The following is an 18,777-nucleotide window of genomic DNA, read 5'->3' on the forward strand; positions in this document are numbered from 1 at the left end:
CCGAGACCTGTTGTGGATGTTATGTAATCACTGGTATATTATCTTTCTTCAATTATGAAAAATTGGCACACAACACACTTCTATTGCCACAGATTTTAGATAGGGGACAGTGGACTTGTAAAGAAGTTAACAAGCATTTGTTGTATTTTTAAACTTTTAATATTTCAAAGGTAGAAGTGTTACTTATGTTTTAATAATCTTTACATAATGTTTTCCACACAAAATACAAGAGAAGTGCTCATCTACCCTGTGGTCCAGCAGTTCCACTCTTAGGTAACTATGAGACATGAAGGCTTATTATATCCAAAAACTAGAAACGCCCAAATGTCTATTGCCAAAGAATGGATAAACAAACAGAGTTTATTCTACTTAGCTATTAAGTGAACTACTTTTACATAGAATGGTTTGGGACAGTTTTCGTAAGTGGGCTGAGGGAAAGAAGCTGGACACACAAAAAAAGTATATACTATGTGATTCCATTGTATGAAAGTCTAGAATGAACAAAACTAAACTGGTGATAGAAATCAGGTGGGTGTTTCTTGGTGTGAGGGCTTGACTGGGAAGAGCCACAAGGGAACTTTCTGAGTTGGTGGAAATGTCCTGTGTCTTGATGTGCATTCATCAGTACTGATTGAATGTTGCATTTAAGATCTCAGTATTTCACTGCATATAAATTATACCTCTATTTTTAAAATACAGAGCAAATAACTTAATGAGAAGTTATAAGATTCCAGATGATCAATGTAAATAGCATTTTATGACCTTAGGTTTCATTGCTTAAGAGCAGCTTCCTTTGATAAATTGGAACCAGTGTTTGTCTCTACAGAGGCGCTTGTTCCTGAGCAACGTTCCACAGAATACCTTTTGAAATGTGCAGAGTTGATATGTGTGATTTCAAGATGCCATATTTGATCAGCTTTTATCTTTGAGAGAAGAGGGGAGGCCACATAAACCCCTTGTATGAAGCCTAGTTAGTAGAAGCTCTACAGCTTCTGGACTATAGAAGAAACTTGGTAGTAATAACTTAAACTGTCAAGTTTTCTTGTCTGAACTTATATTTGAAAAAGGGTGAAATACATTTTCAGCAGCATCAGGCAGGTCAGGTATACACTACCAAATTTTATTGACAAAACTGGGACAAGAAGGTTGAAGTAATCATTTTTATGTGAAAGTAATTCCATAGTAAATTCTGCCTTCTCTTGAGACACACTGCCTCATGCTCTAAGTACAGAATGGGTGGGAGTGAATGGCAAGGACTTAATTATAGTGAGAGCACCAGGTTCGAATTTCAGCTTTGCCAAAAAAATTCTGTGCTCTGCTATTAGGTGTAGTGTAATCTGCCGTATGCGATATAATTCAATGTACATACCACAGTTTGTAAGTCTCAGTGGCCTCCAGCAAAGTCATTATGGCATACTCCAATGACACCACCTAATGAAAGTTTGTCACTCATTTTTATCCTCCTGATGTCACCACATCTGTTTTTCAGTTTCCTGTATCCTCCCTGCAAAAGGAACACACATGCATCTTCCTCTTTGCTTTCTCCCATACTTAATAACTGCATCAGCAGCTAATGAGTGCTGAGTGCGGTTGTTTTGTTATCCACAAGAAGCAGTTCAAGAAAACATGTTCAAGCACCTCTTCTCTGTGTGAGGCATTATATCACAATGTTGCTGCTTCCATCTTTATTTACTTCCTCCTCTTGCTGACATTTTCAAACATACACCACTGAAGGTATACCTGTTGCTTTTCTTTTTACTCATGTAATTATGTACTTCTTCTGGTATGCTTTTTATATGTAGATTTAAATTTGAAATGACTGGATAAGTTTTAATTTTTAGTATTACTAATTGTCAGAGAACAATTTTAAGAGTTTTTATCATAATAGATTTCTAATTAGTGGTGGTCATTAATTTATTCCAGTGATGGTGCTTATTTTTTTTTTTTATATTTAATAGTGAATTGCTGTGTCTTTTAGAGAAATCATATTACTTCACTTTTCCCTCATTCATCTTGTACAGGTTCCTAGGGATTAAGGAATAGGGACCCCACACGCAGGCAGGTACTTCTCTGTTGGCTGCCGTAAAGTAGGTTTTGAAAAGTTGTCAGTGGCACGTTAAATTCTGTCTTCATGATGTTTTCACTCACTTCTTTCTTTAATTCTTTGTGGTTAATTAAAAACTCACTAAGCAGTTATCTTTACTACAAATTACAGTACCCCATTTGCTGCTATAGTGCCAAGCACAAGATTTTGGGTATTGTGTACAGTTGTAATAGAAAAGGAAGAATGAGAAGTTGGCATGTGTCCTTGTACTGCTCCTTTCTTGAGTTCAATCAGCAGATCAGAAAAATGTATCATTGGCTTACTTTTCTTTTTAAATATTAAGCCCCAAGAATTAGATAATGAATAAAATATGTGAGCAGGCACGTAGTTCCTTTTCTACCACCATCTTTAGTAATGAACCTCGGTAGTAGACCTTCATCTACTGTTTTCTTTAACTGTGGCTAATTTAGTGGGATTTAGACATTTGCAATTTGGAAACATATTTCTCGTATCGTTTAAAAAACAAGTCTCAGCAAATAACTTGGTGAGTGGGGTGAATGGGGAGATAGGCAATGATAAATAAGAAAAAGTCTCTGAAAAAGCTTACTTCAGTAGTGGTGGTGTACACAACAGCGGTAATTCAAGGGAGAAACAATATAATGCAGGGATGGCCCTTTGAGAAGGGTAGCATTCAGGTTGAAGTTCGTGGGAATTAGGATTTTGAAAGGGGAAGAAAGGGTAGACTGCAGTGCAGAGGATAGTTACAATGAGGGAAATCAGAATACACAGCATGATTTGGATTGATTTGTAGCATAAGGTATGTGTAAAAAATGGTAGAAGATCAGTTGATTTAACTTGAAAAAAAGATAGTTTGGAGCCAGAACATGATAGCTTACATGGTTTGTGTTTTTAGATAGTATAACAATAAAGGGTTTTGAGACATGAGAATGTTAAACATTAAGAGGGATATTGTGTATCTGGCAATGTATATAGATTGATTGGAGAACAGATACCATTTTTATAATTCTGTAGTAGTTTGGATAGTACACCCGGAGTGACTAGAGCAAGGGTGACAACAGTAAATGGCAAGGTTAGAGTGAGTCCAAGCTAAATGGGATGGCCACACATTTTAGTGATCAGAGACAATCCTGCTTTATGCCTGTCATCATAGCATAGGTACTGATAATGCCTCTTTTTGCTTCTAAATGTTTCCTGGTTTGGATAATACATTGTATGACCCTAAAGATAGATTTGCTTTAGAATTGATAGCACTTGCTAATTGAGGGGGTGGGGGGATGTTGGCATAGGAGAGCAGAATATATATACAAATTTTAGAAATTCTTCATATTATGATTTTATTAAACTTCCCTTTTTAGACAAAATTCTCTTACCTGGATACCACAATCAAATCTTACATGTTTAAGATCCCAGTTTTTGTTATTTTTTGTCTTTTAATGTACAAATTTAAGTTTTGGAATCTTCAACAAAATGGACAGTACAAAAGAGAATATACTTTTTTTTAATCTTAGGTAACATTTTCATTCTATTTAAAAGGAAAGGTTTTTAGGATAACTTTAATAAATCAGTGTAGCATACATGAAAAATTTCCAAACAGAAATGTAGCTGATGTCAGTCGAGAATATCCTGCTTCTCAGTACACCGTCACTGAGAGAATGGGCCTCAGTATGTCAGCATCTTTGTTCTTAGTTTTTTTTTTTCCTGACTAAAACAGGTGGCTGTGAGTCACATCCCTGTTTTAGTGTCTGTGTGTAGATACAGCTGTGATATATGCAGACCATCTCAAGTACTTACTGCCCCTGTGTTTTCCATGTACAGGCGGAGGGAGAAGACAGCCTGAAGAAGATGCAGCTGATGGAGCTTGCGATACTGAATGGCACCTACAGAGATGCCAACATTAAATCACGTAAGAAAGAGACGGGCCCAGGGTAACAGCTGTCTGAGCTGTTTTGTCCACAAACCTTTCTCTTTTTAGCAGCACAACACATGAACTGTTAAATGGGAAGAATTGAAATTATTGTCTCTTAATATGGATGGGACTAGTAGTCCCATTTTTAGTGCTTTCATGAATTGAGGACACTTTTTTTATTTTACTTCATGCCAGCATGTCTAAGTTTGGGGTTTATAAATTTCATTCTTTGATTGAAATTTTGACTTCTAAATTCAAGAGTTTCAGGAAATTTCTTGTTCTGTTAACTACAGATTTAAAGCTTCTAGCTTATTTTGCTATGTTTATACAAAGGACAAAATATTTTTGAAGACTTTTTTAAGGCTAATTTGGAATGTATCTAAATGTACTGATCTTTTGTTGAATTCTGTCCTTTACCCTTGCTTGCATGTTTTCCTTCCAGTAGTGTTTCTCTACTGATTATATATGTGAGTTCACAGAGAGCAGTAGGTGATAATATTTTTCATCTCATTTTTCCCTTTATATTTACTGTGCGTGCATGCATGCTTTGATAAACTATGAGGATTGTTTTTTTACATTTAATGTGAGACAGAATGAAAGTGAAATATATTTTGAGACAATCTAAGGTTTACATGTCATTTATATGAACATAACATCATATTTAAGTTACTAATTTTTCGAAGAAACAAAGTTTTAAAGCCCTGGCCAACTTTCCAAACTGTAGGCAACCTAGTGGGTGTAGAAGTGACCATTTTACACATGGTTGGCTTTAATTTATTTAAGAGAAGGAGCATGTCATTAATAGTCACGTATTTAGGAACAGTACCTTTTCTGTATTTTTTTCTATGCAGAAATTCCTACGGATTCAGGAAATTTATATGTAACTTGACTAACAATAATAAAATGAAGTTATTCTTTCCCTAATTTGAAATGGAAGCTACTCTTTAGAAATATGCCAAAACTGTATTTCTGTGGACTCCAATTACAAGAAAAAAAATTTTAACATGTTTTTAATGCAAGTGTTTTTTTGTGCTTCTGCATGTGTCTTTGGTTTTATGAGGTCTAAAAACATAGATACATCAAATATATGGAACTAAATATAACCTATTTTAATGGTCTCATTCATTTTTTTTTACAGTTTTTAAATTTTTGCATATTTGTTAATCACATTGGGAAAGGGGAAGCTGTTTGCATTTGATTGGTGTGCTTTGGCATTTTTGTGTGATCAGCGCATGTACTAATGATTTCCTTTTATTTTTCTTCTTTCCTGCTTTTTCCTTTCTTTTTCCTACTTCCCTCTCATTTTCCGTATTTTACACTGCTGTCTCTGTACTTCCTTCTAAATTTCTTTGCTTACTGTAGCAGCCCTTGCCTTTTCTCTTGCAGCAACTGCCCAGGCTGCTCCAAGGATTATTACCGGGCCTGCGCCTGTTCTCCCACCAGCTGCCCTGCGTACTCCTACGCCAGCTGGCCCTACCATAATGCCTTTGATCAGACAAATACAGACCGCCGTCATGCCGAACGGAACTCCTCACCCAACTGCTGCAATAGTTCCTCCAGGGCCCGAAGCTGGTTTGATTTACACACCCTATGAGTACCCCTACACGTTGGCACCAGCTACATCAATCCTTGAGTATCCTATTGAACCTAGTGGTGTATTAGGTAAGTTGTTCTCCCTGTCTAGTTAGCAATATTTTTCCTCATAGCTTTTGCTGCCCCAGACTTTGAACTGATTGTATCAGTTTTAGAGAGGCAAGAGAAGTTTCCATTGGGAAAGCCTAAAGACTAATTTTGTTTTATTTCAGCCTCTCATAAGGATTCCCCTTTTGAAAAATTGCATCTTAAATTTGTTCAGGTTCATTTTGGTAACTAATACTCACTGGTTGGGTAAATTTGCTGTGAACATTTTAAACAGAAAATACTCACATTTGGTATCACTGAGGTCATTCTGTGTTTTAGATCCCTCCTATTGGCCTATCCCTTCTAGCAGTTCCACTACCCAAAGTTAGGTTTCCTTTCATCTCCGAGATTTATATATTTAATTGTTGTGTTGGCTAAATTTTAAGTTTCTTTGTGAGGGTATTTTGAGATTTTTTTTTAAAGCTGCTATTATTGTGTGTGTATTTTCTGATATTTGTGATCACTTAAAATATGAAAGGGACCAGATGCATTCTTCAGGTTTCTTCAGTTTTTCCTCTTTTAAAGTCTTAGCTAATATAAAACAGAAGCGATACTCTCAATTTCAACAGTACAGTATGAGATTGATAAGTAAGTACCAAGTCACTGAAGTAGAATCACATTTGAGGCAAAAAATTAAGATCAAACTATAATAAACGCTTGGTTTTGATTGAACAGAAAGTGGTGTGCTTGAAAAAGACATTACTGATGCCTTTTTTTTATAGAGTGGATTGAAATGCCAGTCATGCCTGATATTTCAGCCCATTGACTGCTGGATGAAGGACTAGAGTACAGCAGCTGTTATAACACGACCGTTCAATGTGGAACAAACTGTTTCCGCGCTGCCCCTTTGTTTTACCAGACAGAATTTGAATACTTTTTTCTTGAATTGTATATGACCTTGGTGCTGCATGCATGCTGTTGACTTTTAGGACTTTGATCTTATAAAGTTTTTTTTTCCAGCATTAATACTGATTGATAAAAATTTGGAAGTCTTTAATGAACCTGGACACTAAGATTTAAACTTGAAAATACATTGTTCAATTAAAGAAAGCCACGATGCTCTGTATGTTATCTGTGTGTGTGCATGCATTCAGGTGCCTTTGGTTTCATGAACAAATACATTTAATTGTACATGTTTTCTGTTTATCTCTAAATCATTGTATAAATATTGTAGGTCAGAATTATACTATAGAACTGTTTATGAGAGGCTTGTTTCTGTTGCACATTTCTTGAAGCATTTTTTAAATAACATGTAACATGTAACCTGTTCACGTTTTCCTTTCTGTTAACACTCTGTCCTGTGGCCCCATGCCTGCTCCCCTGTCCCAGAGCTCCTCTCTGCTGCACGCACAGCGTCTGTTCGAGGAGTTCGTTGCTTCCTGCAGGGCTGGCACTCTTAGCCACCAGCTGCTGTTCCAGCACTCTCAATGCAAGATCTCTCTGATTTTGCCTCATGGAATTATACTTGTATAAGATCAGCTTATCTAAAATGAAAAAGGGGTGATGGACCAGTTTACTGCTTAGAAACAGCAAGAGGCACTGCAGTAAAATTTGTTTCTCATTAAAACAATGTTTTTGTGATGTTGGAAAATTTGTATTTATTATAATTATTAGACTGACAAAAGCAAAATATACAGATACCTAATTGGCATTCATAAGATGAATAATAATGAGTACTAAATGACAAATATCCATGATCAATTTTATTTCTCGCTTTGTCACCTAAGCAGTAAAACATGATATTGACCACTTGGAGAAATGAGAAAATTACTTCAGATTTCTAAGTTATAATAAAGTTGCACACAGATAACATGCATGCTATATGTCGAGTCTCACATATTATTTTAAAGTAAGCAGTGCCTTTCAAAACAGATGCAGACATGTGTGTTGGTGGTAGTGAGGAGATTGGTATTAGCATCAAATCTTCATTGATGACTAATTTTTAATTCCCTTCCTTTTATCTTTAGGTATGGCTTTCCCAACGAAAGGCTAAGAATTCAAGAACGGTCTTAACTGAACCCTCATCAGATCTGAATTTAACAAATGCTTAGTCTCAGCAGCCTTTGGGGGTAGGGGTGGGAGGGAAGCTTAGCCTAGCAGTCAGTGACTTACTTGCACTTTTTGCACACTGATCAAAGTAAAAGTATGTCAGTAATTTGGTTTAGTCTGTAATCTTATGAAGTAACGGTAACTTACAGAGTGTGTAGTAGTATACTGACTGCTAAGTGTACTATACTGTTTGCTTTACTAATCACCTAATTCATTGCAGTTCATACTTATTGACGCAAAGTTTAAAACCACAATCTGTAGGCTTTAAGAATTGCTTTTAAACCTTTTTAAGTGATAAACTCTGGAAGTGGTCTTAAGGTTAGCATGTAATTGTCAGTATTAAATATGGTATTATTTAAGTAGTCCTGCTGCAAGAAAGGCACTTCAGTGAATATGTGACTAGTAAAGCTTAAATATGTTTGGATCTAATAGAGTTCTTAAAATACTGTAAGTTGGGATTGTAAATGAATGGATAAATAGGTTAAGGCCAAGATGTTTGAAATGAATGCAATATTAATAGACACATATATCACAACATATTATGGTTAATTTTAAAACTACTGTGCCTTAACGTGTTTCTTATGATGAAACTTTTGTAGTAAATGAACATTTGAAATCCATTTGATAAACCTGCTGTTAATGTTTGTTTTCTTTTCCCTTGTGAATATTTTCTAACCTTGTCTTGGTAATTGCAATTTAACTAGGTGCGGTGGCTACTAAAGTTCGAAGGCACGATATGCGTGTCCATCCTTACCAAAGGATTGTGACCGCAGACCGAGGTTAGTTTAGTTCTGCAGTTCTTGTTTGTAAGAAATGCATTGGGTGTCCGTGAGGTTTGCAACACCACACCTGATGGGAGAATGTAACTGCTTACCTGCACACCATTTCTTTTCTTTTTCTAAATTAATTTGTAATAATTGACAGATTTAAAGGTTGGTTTGCGGGGGCGGGGGGTGTCTTTTTTTGTTCTTGGAGTTTTGTGGGTTTTTTGGCTCCCTTCATATTTTAACTTATTAAATCCTATGTTAGTATGTACTGTGATTTATTCCTACTAAGATATAAATTAGTCCATTTGGGGAGCTATTAAATTTTGATGTTGCCTTAATTTTTAGGTAATAATTTTTGCTAAAATTTACCTTTTAATTGTTCTGAATTTTGGGTTGGTTTTGCAAAATGAACTGAGTGGATGGTGCTTTAATGAGAGAAGTAAAGGAATATATGCCTCCTGTGTCCTTTTGGAGAAAACTGAAGATTTAGTTTCCATTTTGCTTTTTAATAAGATATTTGAGCCATTGTATAAACATGAGGATATACATGTCAAGTAGTTAGCTGAAATCAGCAAAGTAAGGACTGTGAAGAGAATTTTGATGCAGTTGGATTTTTTTTATAAATCAGGAAATCAGTTCCCTTTTATCTTATATTCTTTTGCCAAAATGGATCCTTTGATTTTTGTCATTTGCTGCTAAAATGTGTTATCTGAAGGTAAACTATCTCTTGAAGTTCTGTGGTGACATGAATTTAACTGTTTGAATATCCTTTTTGACTAACCTGTGACTGGAAGATAAGTCTTCATTTTTCTCCTTTTCAACATTTGTAATTTGTGTTATATATATGCCCTTGGACCCTTTTATAAATTATTTATGTTTATTGAGGAGTGATATTTTCGGTTTATTGACATTGAATTGTTTCCTACGTTTATCATCACAAGAAAGGAATCTGGAGCAAAGTAGAAAAGGATTTTTTTACAAGTTTCTATTATGGCACATTTATGACCTAATTGAGTTGATCAAAGTCTCTATTATAAATGGGCAAAAGTAATGGATTTACAATACAATCCTGCATCTTCTATGAATTTATGGAAGAACTACTTGCCTTACGTGGTTATCTTGAATACTGGTAATAGATAATAGACACAGCTGTTGTCCACATCAGACTAACATACCTTTGCAAAGACATTGATGATATTTATTTAGCATCATACATAATCAAAGAGCCCTAAAGACTTCTAACTAATACATGACTTGTAGTCGTTATTTAGTGAACAAAATAAATAGACCTCCAAGCTCAGTGATTATGAATATAATACACCTTGTGAGTGTGTCATGTACAAGTGTATACACTACCCCCTTTGCATTAGAACAAGTCTCCTAATGAAGGAGGAAATTAAAAACAAAAAGTCACTTTAGATTTAAGGAAACCAGATAATTCCAGAATAATTTGAAGCTTCTTTCCCCACATTGTTAATGTCAAAAATAGTTACAAAGAGTATTTTTAAAGTAGTTTTTCTTCTGTTATCTTTTCCCTCCATGCACCTTGTAGATTTGTCATAATTTTGTTTTAACATAATAATTATTGGCTTACTCAATACTCCAGTGCCTTCAGATAGTTGAAATATTAGGGAGATTTTATTGCATTTGGAAATGACAGTACATTCCATGCATGGCTCTTTTGTAGTTATATGTGTTTTGATTAGTCCTGACACTGATTTTATTCAAAATGCAATGTCAGCAAACCGAAATGCTACCTTTTTTCTTTCTTTAAAAAACAGAATACATGTACACTGCTGTTAAACTATCACCCTATGCACTCATTGGGTCTAAGGGAGAGGTCTGAAGTCCTTCACTTAAATTATTTTACCATACTACTGTTTTCTCTATTTTTGAGGCGTTTTTTTATTTTTATTTTTTAATCTTTTGAAGGGAAGATTAATATGAGCATTCATTTAAGGCAAGGAAACTCAGCCCTTGGACATATAACCATGTAATTCTATATGAGCATTTAGAGTACTGCATGGTTGACAAATACCTAGTTTTTTACTAGAAATAAACCCACCTTTACATATATTTCATAACTGAATTTGAGGCCTATCATCAAAAGACCAACTGACTTTTTAGTTGTAATGATCCGTAAGTGATTTTGCACGGTTGACACCTGTGTGTACTGTAGGAGTCCAGGACTTGGCAGAGGATGCATTCTAGGTGTACTGGTGTACACACACACACACACACACACACACACACACACACACACACACACACGTAATATGTGTCTATGTGTGTGTGTGTGTGTGTGTATGATAGTTTGTTTTATATATTCCATGCTCAAAAAAACAATGTGAATTTTTCTGAATAATTAATTTACAAAAGCTACCATTTACATAATTTGTATAAGAAACTTGATATAATTTTAATCAAAAATTTAAGTAATATCAAATGCTTTAAGATTCTGTATTTTTGGAGTACCTATGAAGTGGTATGACTGTATCACATTAAATATTTATTTTCTTCCTTGATTTTGGAATAGCAATTTTTATTCAAAATAAAATTCCACTTATTTTTAAGAAATTCAGGGAAAATTTGGTCACATTGAAAATACAGTATTTTTTGTAGTGTTTATAAACTATCCTGAAAGATACTTTCTGGAAAACATTTTTATTACATGAAGGTAATCCAGTCCATTTATTATGTAGATCACTTAAACTCTTTGAACATTACACCTACTGGGTTTTGATTTATGAAGTGGCCTGGAATCTACCTTTGCACTGAGTATCTTTGCATTCACATCTCCTCTGCCTTAGTCATGGCGGTGACAGTACAGAAAATCCTTTCAAACCTCAGAACATAGTAGAAATAATTAAGCTGTTGAACGAGTCTTAAAAATCATACTACTGTTAAGTGGACCAAGTTTGGTGAAGCAGAATGTGACAGGTTGATTAAGGAAGGAACAACTCAAGGACATTGGGAAGGATAACTTTTCCACTTGAGAACTACTTTATGTTTTACTGTAATTTTAAAAAAAAATTTTTGTTCTGTTATTTTGCAAAAGAAAATAGTATTTACAAGTGGCTTCTTTTAAAATATAAAATATAAGCAGGAATGTATATGAAATGTCAGATTTTATTGTATTTGCAGAGTATTAGCTTTGAAATTGAGTAAAGAAAGCTGTAGTTTTAAAATACCTTATTGGTATCAATTAGAAATTTCTTCTATTTTTTGATGTACTTAGAGCTTTTCAAGTATAGAATTTTAAATGGCAGGATTTTACAGTGTTTACATGCAAGTGCATTTTATAAGTGTTCTATATGTGTAAAATAGTATTTTCAACTGGAAAGTGTTGGCTAGTGTAAAATCCCTGGCCTTTTTCTGGTTCCCATGATGTTGCCTACACCGCTAGACTATAGTTTAGTATTGCTTTGTATCATAAGGCCAAGAAATTCCATGTTGTTTGTAAATAGGATAATTGAAAAAGCAATAAACATTTATTGAACAAAAGAAACCTTGTTTGGCCCAGAGTTTATGTTGAACCAAATTGTTCAAAGAGATTTAAATTTCGTTAGATTCATTTCTGTTGATCATCAGTTATTAATAATCACATCCATCATTAATAGTTGCTTTAATGCTTGCATCTGAGAGAATACTAATGCTTAATAGCAGTCAGATACTGATAACCTCACTGACTGTTTCAAAATTCTGTATACCAAACCTATTCATTGTTGTTTTCCAATTTCCTTCATTGACTGCTACTAACTATTAGTTGTTAGTTGTATTTTATTTCTATTTTTTCCTGTTAACCAGTTTTTGTTTTTGTTTTTGTTTTTTGTGGGAGTGGGCTCTTCTTCATTTGTTCAAATCATGATACGAAATTGTCATGATTTTTATTGTATTCTTTAGATGGTGTCAATCAGTTTGTCAGAATTAAACATGCTTTTTTTATTAGTTGTGATTAGTTTTTCATGTTGTCATTAAGCCGTCACTAGCTGAAACTAATCTCTTCTCTATCTTTTCTTTTCTTTTTTTTTTATTTTGTTTTTTGTTTCTAACCACCCAGCCGCCACCGGCAACTAACCTATGACCTTCTGACCTCTGAACTCTTCACCCAATGATGACCTGACCATGCCTGCCTGCTGATCAGTTAACTGGTAATCGCCTTTGCTTGCCTGTCGTCAGTGCAGCGAGCTGAGGCACTTGTCCGTTCGTTCGTCTTACCATCTAACCAAACAAAAGACAAAGAAATTGTCCTCCAACTCAGCTTTTGTTTTTTGGTTTTTTGTTCTGTTTGGGTGAAAGTGGTTCTAGAACCTGCACTGAATAGTAGTAAAGCAATAAGGCCCAATTCATCCCACAGCACTGATCATCTTGTAATGTCCCACCCTAAGCGAACGGTAAGAAGGCCTCATTTCAGAAGGGAACACAGATGGCCCTTAAGTACTCAGTGACAGAGGCAGTTACTGTGAGAAACTTCTAGGAATCTCTTCTCATAGCGAGTCAAGCTCTCTGAATGTACTGTGTGATGATGCATCATGCATGAACCTTTGGTCAGGGATGTCATTGGTGAAGTGATTTCAAAAGTATTCAAAATTGGATATGCTGTTTAGTCACTACAGTGCCCTCAAAGGGCACAAGTTGCAGCCTTTTTTATATTGCCTGCCAAAATTTGATTAGAAGTGTGCCATGAGAGAAAGCTTAACAAGGAATTTTGAAAAGTAATGCAAAGAACAAACTGCAACACTATTTTTAAAGGTAAATATCTGAGTTAAAATTACTGAACCTTTATTTTACACCTCCTTAAAAAAATATATGAAAACAAGGTACATGCATTATGTGTCACATTACTGGGCAAACTGTTCAAATATTTTTTTTAAACCTCCCTGTATAGAAAAAAATCATTAAGGATGTAAAAGCCATGCTTGCCTATTTGCTGTATACATGTAATGAAATTGTAGATAAAGTGTAGTGCATTGAAACAAATGAACAAAAAGTAGATACTTTTACTATACAAGGGTGCTGGTGCAGAAAAAAATATATATATTTTTGGAAATGTAGCATTTTATACTTTCAAGTGTTATAAAAAAAAGAAAAAGAACAAAGAAACCCTTTATTTCATTAAATGATTTTTTCTGGTGGTTGTCAAGAAACAAAAGACCAAAAGAGCCTTTTTGTCTTTCTTTTTTATTTTTTAAGTATTGGAATAAGTCTAAAGAAAAGAAAGTGCCTTATTTTCCTTCATAGTCATTTAGTCAAGTGTCTCGTAAGATCAGCTCCTCCCTCAGAATACAAGTTAATGCATGTTACTCCATCGCCCAGTATGTGAAAGAAGATAGGAGGGGAGTCAAATGAGTTGATGGTTTGAATTATATGATTTTTGCCACATTATCTTGATACAAATTTGCCAAATTTGATACTGTGAAAAAAGTTTGATAACTTTTCTAATGCCTGACAAGTTTTTAAAACATCTTTCTTTTCAAGTCATAATTGAACGCTTTGGTTATTGTGCTATTTAATATTAGCCCAAAGGATTCTGAAATGAAAATTACGTGTGATCTGAATGAACATCACTTTACAGACAAAATTAGAGCTTTGTTTTATTCGGAGAAGGGATCCAAGGGTGTTAGGGTTTTTTTTAAATTATTAATTGGAGATAATAGTATACTTAGCAAACTTATTCACAAAAGTGAAACTTTGTCATTTTCATTCTAGAAAACAGTGTTTTTAAATGACCCAAACTTAATCAGACTTTCTGTCATTATCCAGATCACTTGGGTAATCCATCTCTGCTGGTTTTAGTAACTGAAGCTGCCCCACTCCCCCAAAACCACCCTCCCACATACTTTTTCTTTAACTTGAAAAGAATGTGAAAAACAAGCATCATTATGCATACTCAACTACATGTAAGTTGTAAGCTTCCAGTTTCTCATGAAGTTCAGTTTTATAGTTGAAGCAGTTTGTGCACAGAGCCTACATCTAAACACATAAGTAGGTAATCATTAACTGCTCAGTACCAGATGTGGCAAATATCAAGTGGCAGTGGGTCCCCAGCTCATCAACTCGCTCCCTCTGACACCTTCACAGCTTCACAGTCAGAGGTCAGCAGGAAGCTCAGGGAGCACCTGCATGGTGACTTCCATCATCTTGTCTCACTTGGAAATGTTTTCAGTTTATTTACTATGCAATAGACATTCATTGTTTTATATTCAGCTAGCTCTGGTTTAATGTGCCACTGCTGTGTCTTTCTGTTACACATACAGTTGTTTTGATTTACTTACAATATATGCTGTGCCATTTTGATTTTAATTTTGTTTGGTTGGTTGAATAAATTTGCGACACTCAAACCCTTGAGGTGATAGTGTAAGTTTTAAAATGATACCAGTATTTGATCCAGTTTCATCTCAACTATGTTATACCTGGACATTTTAGATGTTTATCAAAGGTCTTTTATGGGGAAGTAAATGTATGAAATAAATGTGTGACATTTATGAGTAATGTTAGCTCTGAACAAACTTTTGAAAACTTAGTTGACAAAATTTTGGATCAACTGAAAAAAAGCATGACTTTTGAAATTTCTGAATGCCTTGGTTCGCAGTATTATCATTCTTTACTGAATTTATTTCTTATTAAAATACGTAGTTTTTAAGACTTTTTTTCTGACAGTATTATGTAATTTTTTTAGCGTGGGTAGATGGGAGTGTCACTTGTATGTTACCGTACAGCTGACATGTATTTTTGTCTATTCTTTATTATCTTAGTAGTTTCATGCTGTGTATGTACCATAACCAACCTATTGCCTATGAGAAACATGTAAGATAATGTATTTACAGCCATTGTTACAAGTTTATAATGTATTTTTCTATCTTGTTTTATATGTATGTTATATAACATTCAAAAAGAATTTTTTTCTTGATTGAGAAAAGGATACAAAATGCAAAATCCACAATTTTGATAACCGAAAATTGCCAATTGTTTTGCAGTACTTTATTATATTGGGTGTCTTGTCTTTCTTGGGCTTTTAGTTAGCTAATGAATGAATACATTAGACACTTTTGGGTTTTAGTTGGGATTTTACATAGCTTGCATTTTAATTCTTTGGTTCTTTGCTGTTTCTATTAACCCATAGCATTATTTTAATAAATGTTATAATACCAACCTACTAACTCTGGACTATGTCTGTTTATTAACCTTTACATGTTTAATTAAAATAAACACATAAAGACAAAAGAATGTAAAATCTTGAGTTACTGGACTAACCCTGAAGAACGTGACCACAGATAACATAGCGTGACTTGTTTTTATGTTGTCTGTCAGCTGACAATTCTGCACATTACTGTTAAAATGGCTTTTTTGGTTATTCTGGCCTTTTACCTTGGGGGGTAGGTGCCAGTAGAGATGGGAACAAAATAGTGTTGGTTTGAGGCATTCTAGTCTTGCCACTTGCCTTTCAGCCTCTGCATTACTAATTCCACACTTTCTTATTTTTCCTTCTCCAAAATAATCACTGTCTGCTCACAGCATAAAGCAGAAAGAGATTTCATTGTAATGATGAACCCCAAGAAACCAGTTTGATTCCTTGTTGAACCATTTTTTTTTTCCATTTCTGAGTAGGTAACTGTATGGTCACATTATAAAACAAATTATCTGATGATGTTTCCTTCATTCAGATTTGTCTTAATTGAACATCTTTCTTTTATAATGTGTTGAACTGTTTTAAGCCAGCTGCTCCTATTAAGGGAGCTCAATACAGGTAAAGCCAAAGGCAGAGTGGCTTGTGTTTCTCATGACAGTCCAGAGTAAACCATTAATAGTGACAACATACCCCACTTCGCTCTCACCCTCTTCCAAAATACAGTAGGAATATAACATTAATACAAAAATTTTAAGGGAAAAGGACACTGGCATTTGAAAACTTACATATCGTTAATTTATTTACATGCAAGTCAGTTTAAGAAGATTAAATATCTTCATGCTTTTGCTGGCTACAGCCTAGGTAAACTGATGTCTACTTATGAATTCTCTAACTCTTAAGATGGATTTTTATTTCACAGATACTGGTCATTTCCTTTTCTGTGAAACAGTTCTAGATAATAAATTCTCAGGATGAATCTTTGTGTTTGTAAATAATGGCTTATCTTTGTAAATTATATTTTATTTATTTGAAAGTTTAAAATTGGCTGGAATGAGTCACATGTTTTGGAAGATACAAGTATGCCAGTATTAACCAGACTGTTGAAGTATTCCCATATTTATATATCCCCATAGTATATATATACATATATGAAATGCCTAGAATAGCGGTAATAACTGATTTAATCATAATTAAGCTTGTCATTTGGATCAAACAAATACAGTTTCTCTGATTTAGGGGTGGGGGGCATGTATTATTAGGTAGACAGCTTTAATATACTACTATCTAAAAGTTCTCATTGCCATATGGTTCATGTATTCTATAAAAGTTTGAAGATGTCTGTGAAGCTGCTAATATACAAGTTGTCATGGTACTATGTCCCTTAAGTTGATGAATTTCTATGCAATTTGTTACATGTTCTCTGAAGCCTGTGAATGCAGTCTCATCTCATTTTCAGCCAAGGTACCTTAGGTATAATTATATCATACTGTCACCTTTATGATGTAAGAGCTGTTAAAGACCACATTTAAAAGGTGAAAATAATAGTACAAATTCCACTTTCCTACAGGCTGTAATAGTAATAAACATGATACTACCAATTTCTTAAGAGTGATAAAATGCTAAAATCAGTTTATTGTTTTCTACTATTTTTTGATCAAACAATTGAAAGTTAAGCCTTCAGTAGAGAAGCTGGTCAAATAATGTACTGAATGGTTTTTTTTTTTTTTGTAGCATGAAAATAAATAATTCCATACGCCCTAGTGCAATAACTGTGTGCAGTAGAGCCCACCTGGAGGGGTAGTGCAACACCCTCTCCTTAAAGCCAAGACGTGCAAACACACAAAGTAGGTAGGTGGTTAAGATTTTCTAAATAAATACTAGACAGATAAGGATTTTGTAGTGCACTGAAAGACATTAAGTTTAAAACAAATTGCTCATTACCAAAATCAAGAATCTTTTCTTTACCAGTGAAGTCTAACACTTACTGTATCTTAGGTACAAGAAAGAGTTCAAGTTTTCTCCAGTTTTGTTTTTTCAATTTTGTTTGCTTGTTTGGGATAAGGCGTCTGTCTTTATTCCTTGATAATAATTAGCTTTATAGTATTTCCAGAAGGTGATTTTTAGAATAATGAAATCTATTGCTAGATATAATCCATTATTTAATATAAAAAATGGCTCTCAGAAAACTGTAACAGTTTTCAGACTCAGACTTTGTAAGAACTATTTAAGGTAGTTCTTTTAACATTGTCACAAATTATTTAATATCATTATTTAAAAGGGGAAAATAGTTTTTTTTAAAGTGTTGTCTTCTAAAAAAGATAACACAGTTTTAGAAATATTCCGCTGGTATACACGTGATTTCACCTGCGGTTCCTTAAAATTATCCAAATTGAAATGTCTTTGTTATGTAGAGACTTAACAAAATTGTATACCTGGTACTCAATGCTGAATCAAACTGGTTCACCTAAACGTAGTACTCCTCTCTGTGTTTCTGTTGCACTAATTACAGGGGGCGGGAGAGGAGGAGGAATTAATTCGTGATGGAAGTGGGTGGTAGGTGCAGCGTATAGCACAACAGTGCCTCCCAGTTGCTTGATGGTTCTGCTGGAAAAGCTCAGCTCCCAGGGTGAAAAAGAAAATTACGCCTTTTTAAAAATGCTATTATTCAGAAGTTCTGATTACCAAATACATCTGTGTGGTTTATATTGTAGTGGTGTGTATAAAACATTTAGAATTTTATTTGTGGAAGTTGTATATGTAGAGAAAAAGTAGGTCTTCCCAAATCACATGTGAATGGAGAACCCCATATGACTGTACATAAAGTGCAATAAACCAACTGGAAAAGTGTACATATGCTTCATCTTCTCAGGCAAGTTGCAGCTGAAAATGCTGCTTATGCCCCTCTCCCCCCCCAAAAAAACGTGTAAATACCAGAATAAAGAATGCACACTCTCATTTTTAATTTTTATTGATCTTTCAACACTATTTAAAATAATATAAAAAAGATCTGACATTCTGGAGCTCTGTCATTTAGAAAGCGATCCCCATTTGTCTTGACTGCAGTAATTGAAGGAAATCATAAACAGTGTTCCTCAGCTGACTGTGCCTCCAAAATAGAATTCTGATTAAGAAACAGGTGCAATTTGTATGTAGCGTTTAGATGTAAGAAAAAAGAGGAATG

At 34.4% G+C, this 18,777-nt stretch overlaps 1 protein-coding gene across 8 annotated transcripts in view; it reads left to right on the forward strand.

The window, feature by feature from the left end:
* Positions 1-18,445, forward strand: part of QKI (QKI, KH domain containing RNA binding) — a 152,362-nt gene extending 133,917 nt beyond the window's left edge. For 2 of the 8 annotated variants that reach the window (XM_017656201.3, XM_073219870.1), the window contains 4 exons: positions 3,881-3,968; positions 5,334-5,633; positions 8,405-8,479; positions 12,528-18,445. In XM_017656201.3, coding sequence (XP_017511690.1) covers positions 3,881-3,968; positions 5,334-5,633; positions 8,405-8,479; positions 12,528-12,544 — 480 coding nt within the window. In that variant the 3' untranslated portion in view covers positions 12,545-18,445. Of the gene's footprint in view, positions 1-3,880; positions 3,969-5,333; positions 5,634-6,373; positions 6,718-7,618; positions 9,608-12,527 lie in introns of those variants that run through there. The other 6 variants (XR_005062854.2, XM_037023976.2, XM_017656202.3 and 3 more) reach the window with 6 other exon arrangements.
* Positions 18,446-18,777: the final 332 nt, after the last annotated feature.

This window comes from Manis javanica, chromosome 13 (assembly GCF_040802235.1).
Source record: "Manis javanica isolate MJ-LG chromosome 13, MJ_LKY, whole genome shotgun sequence".
Lineage (NCBI taxonomy): Eukaryota > Metazoa > Chordata > Mammalia > Pholidota > Manidae > Manis > Manis javanica.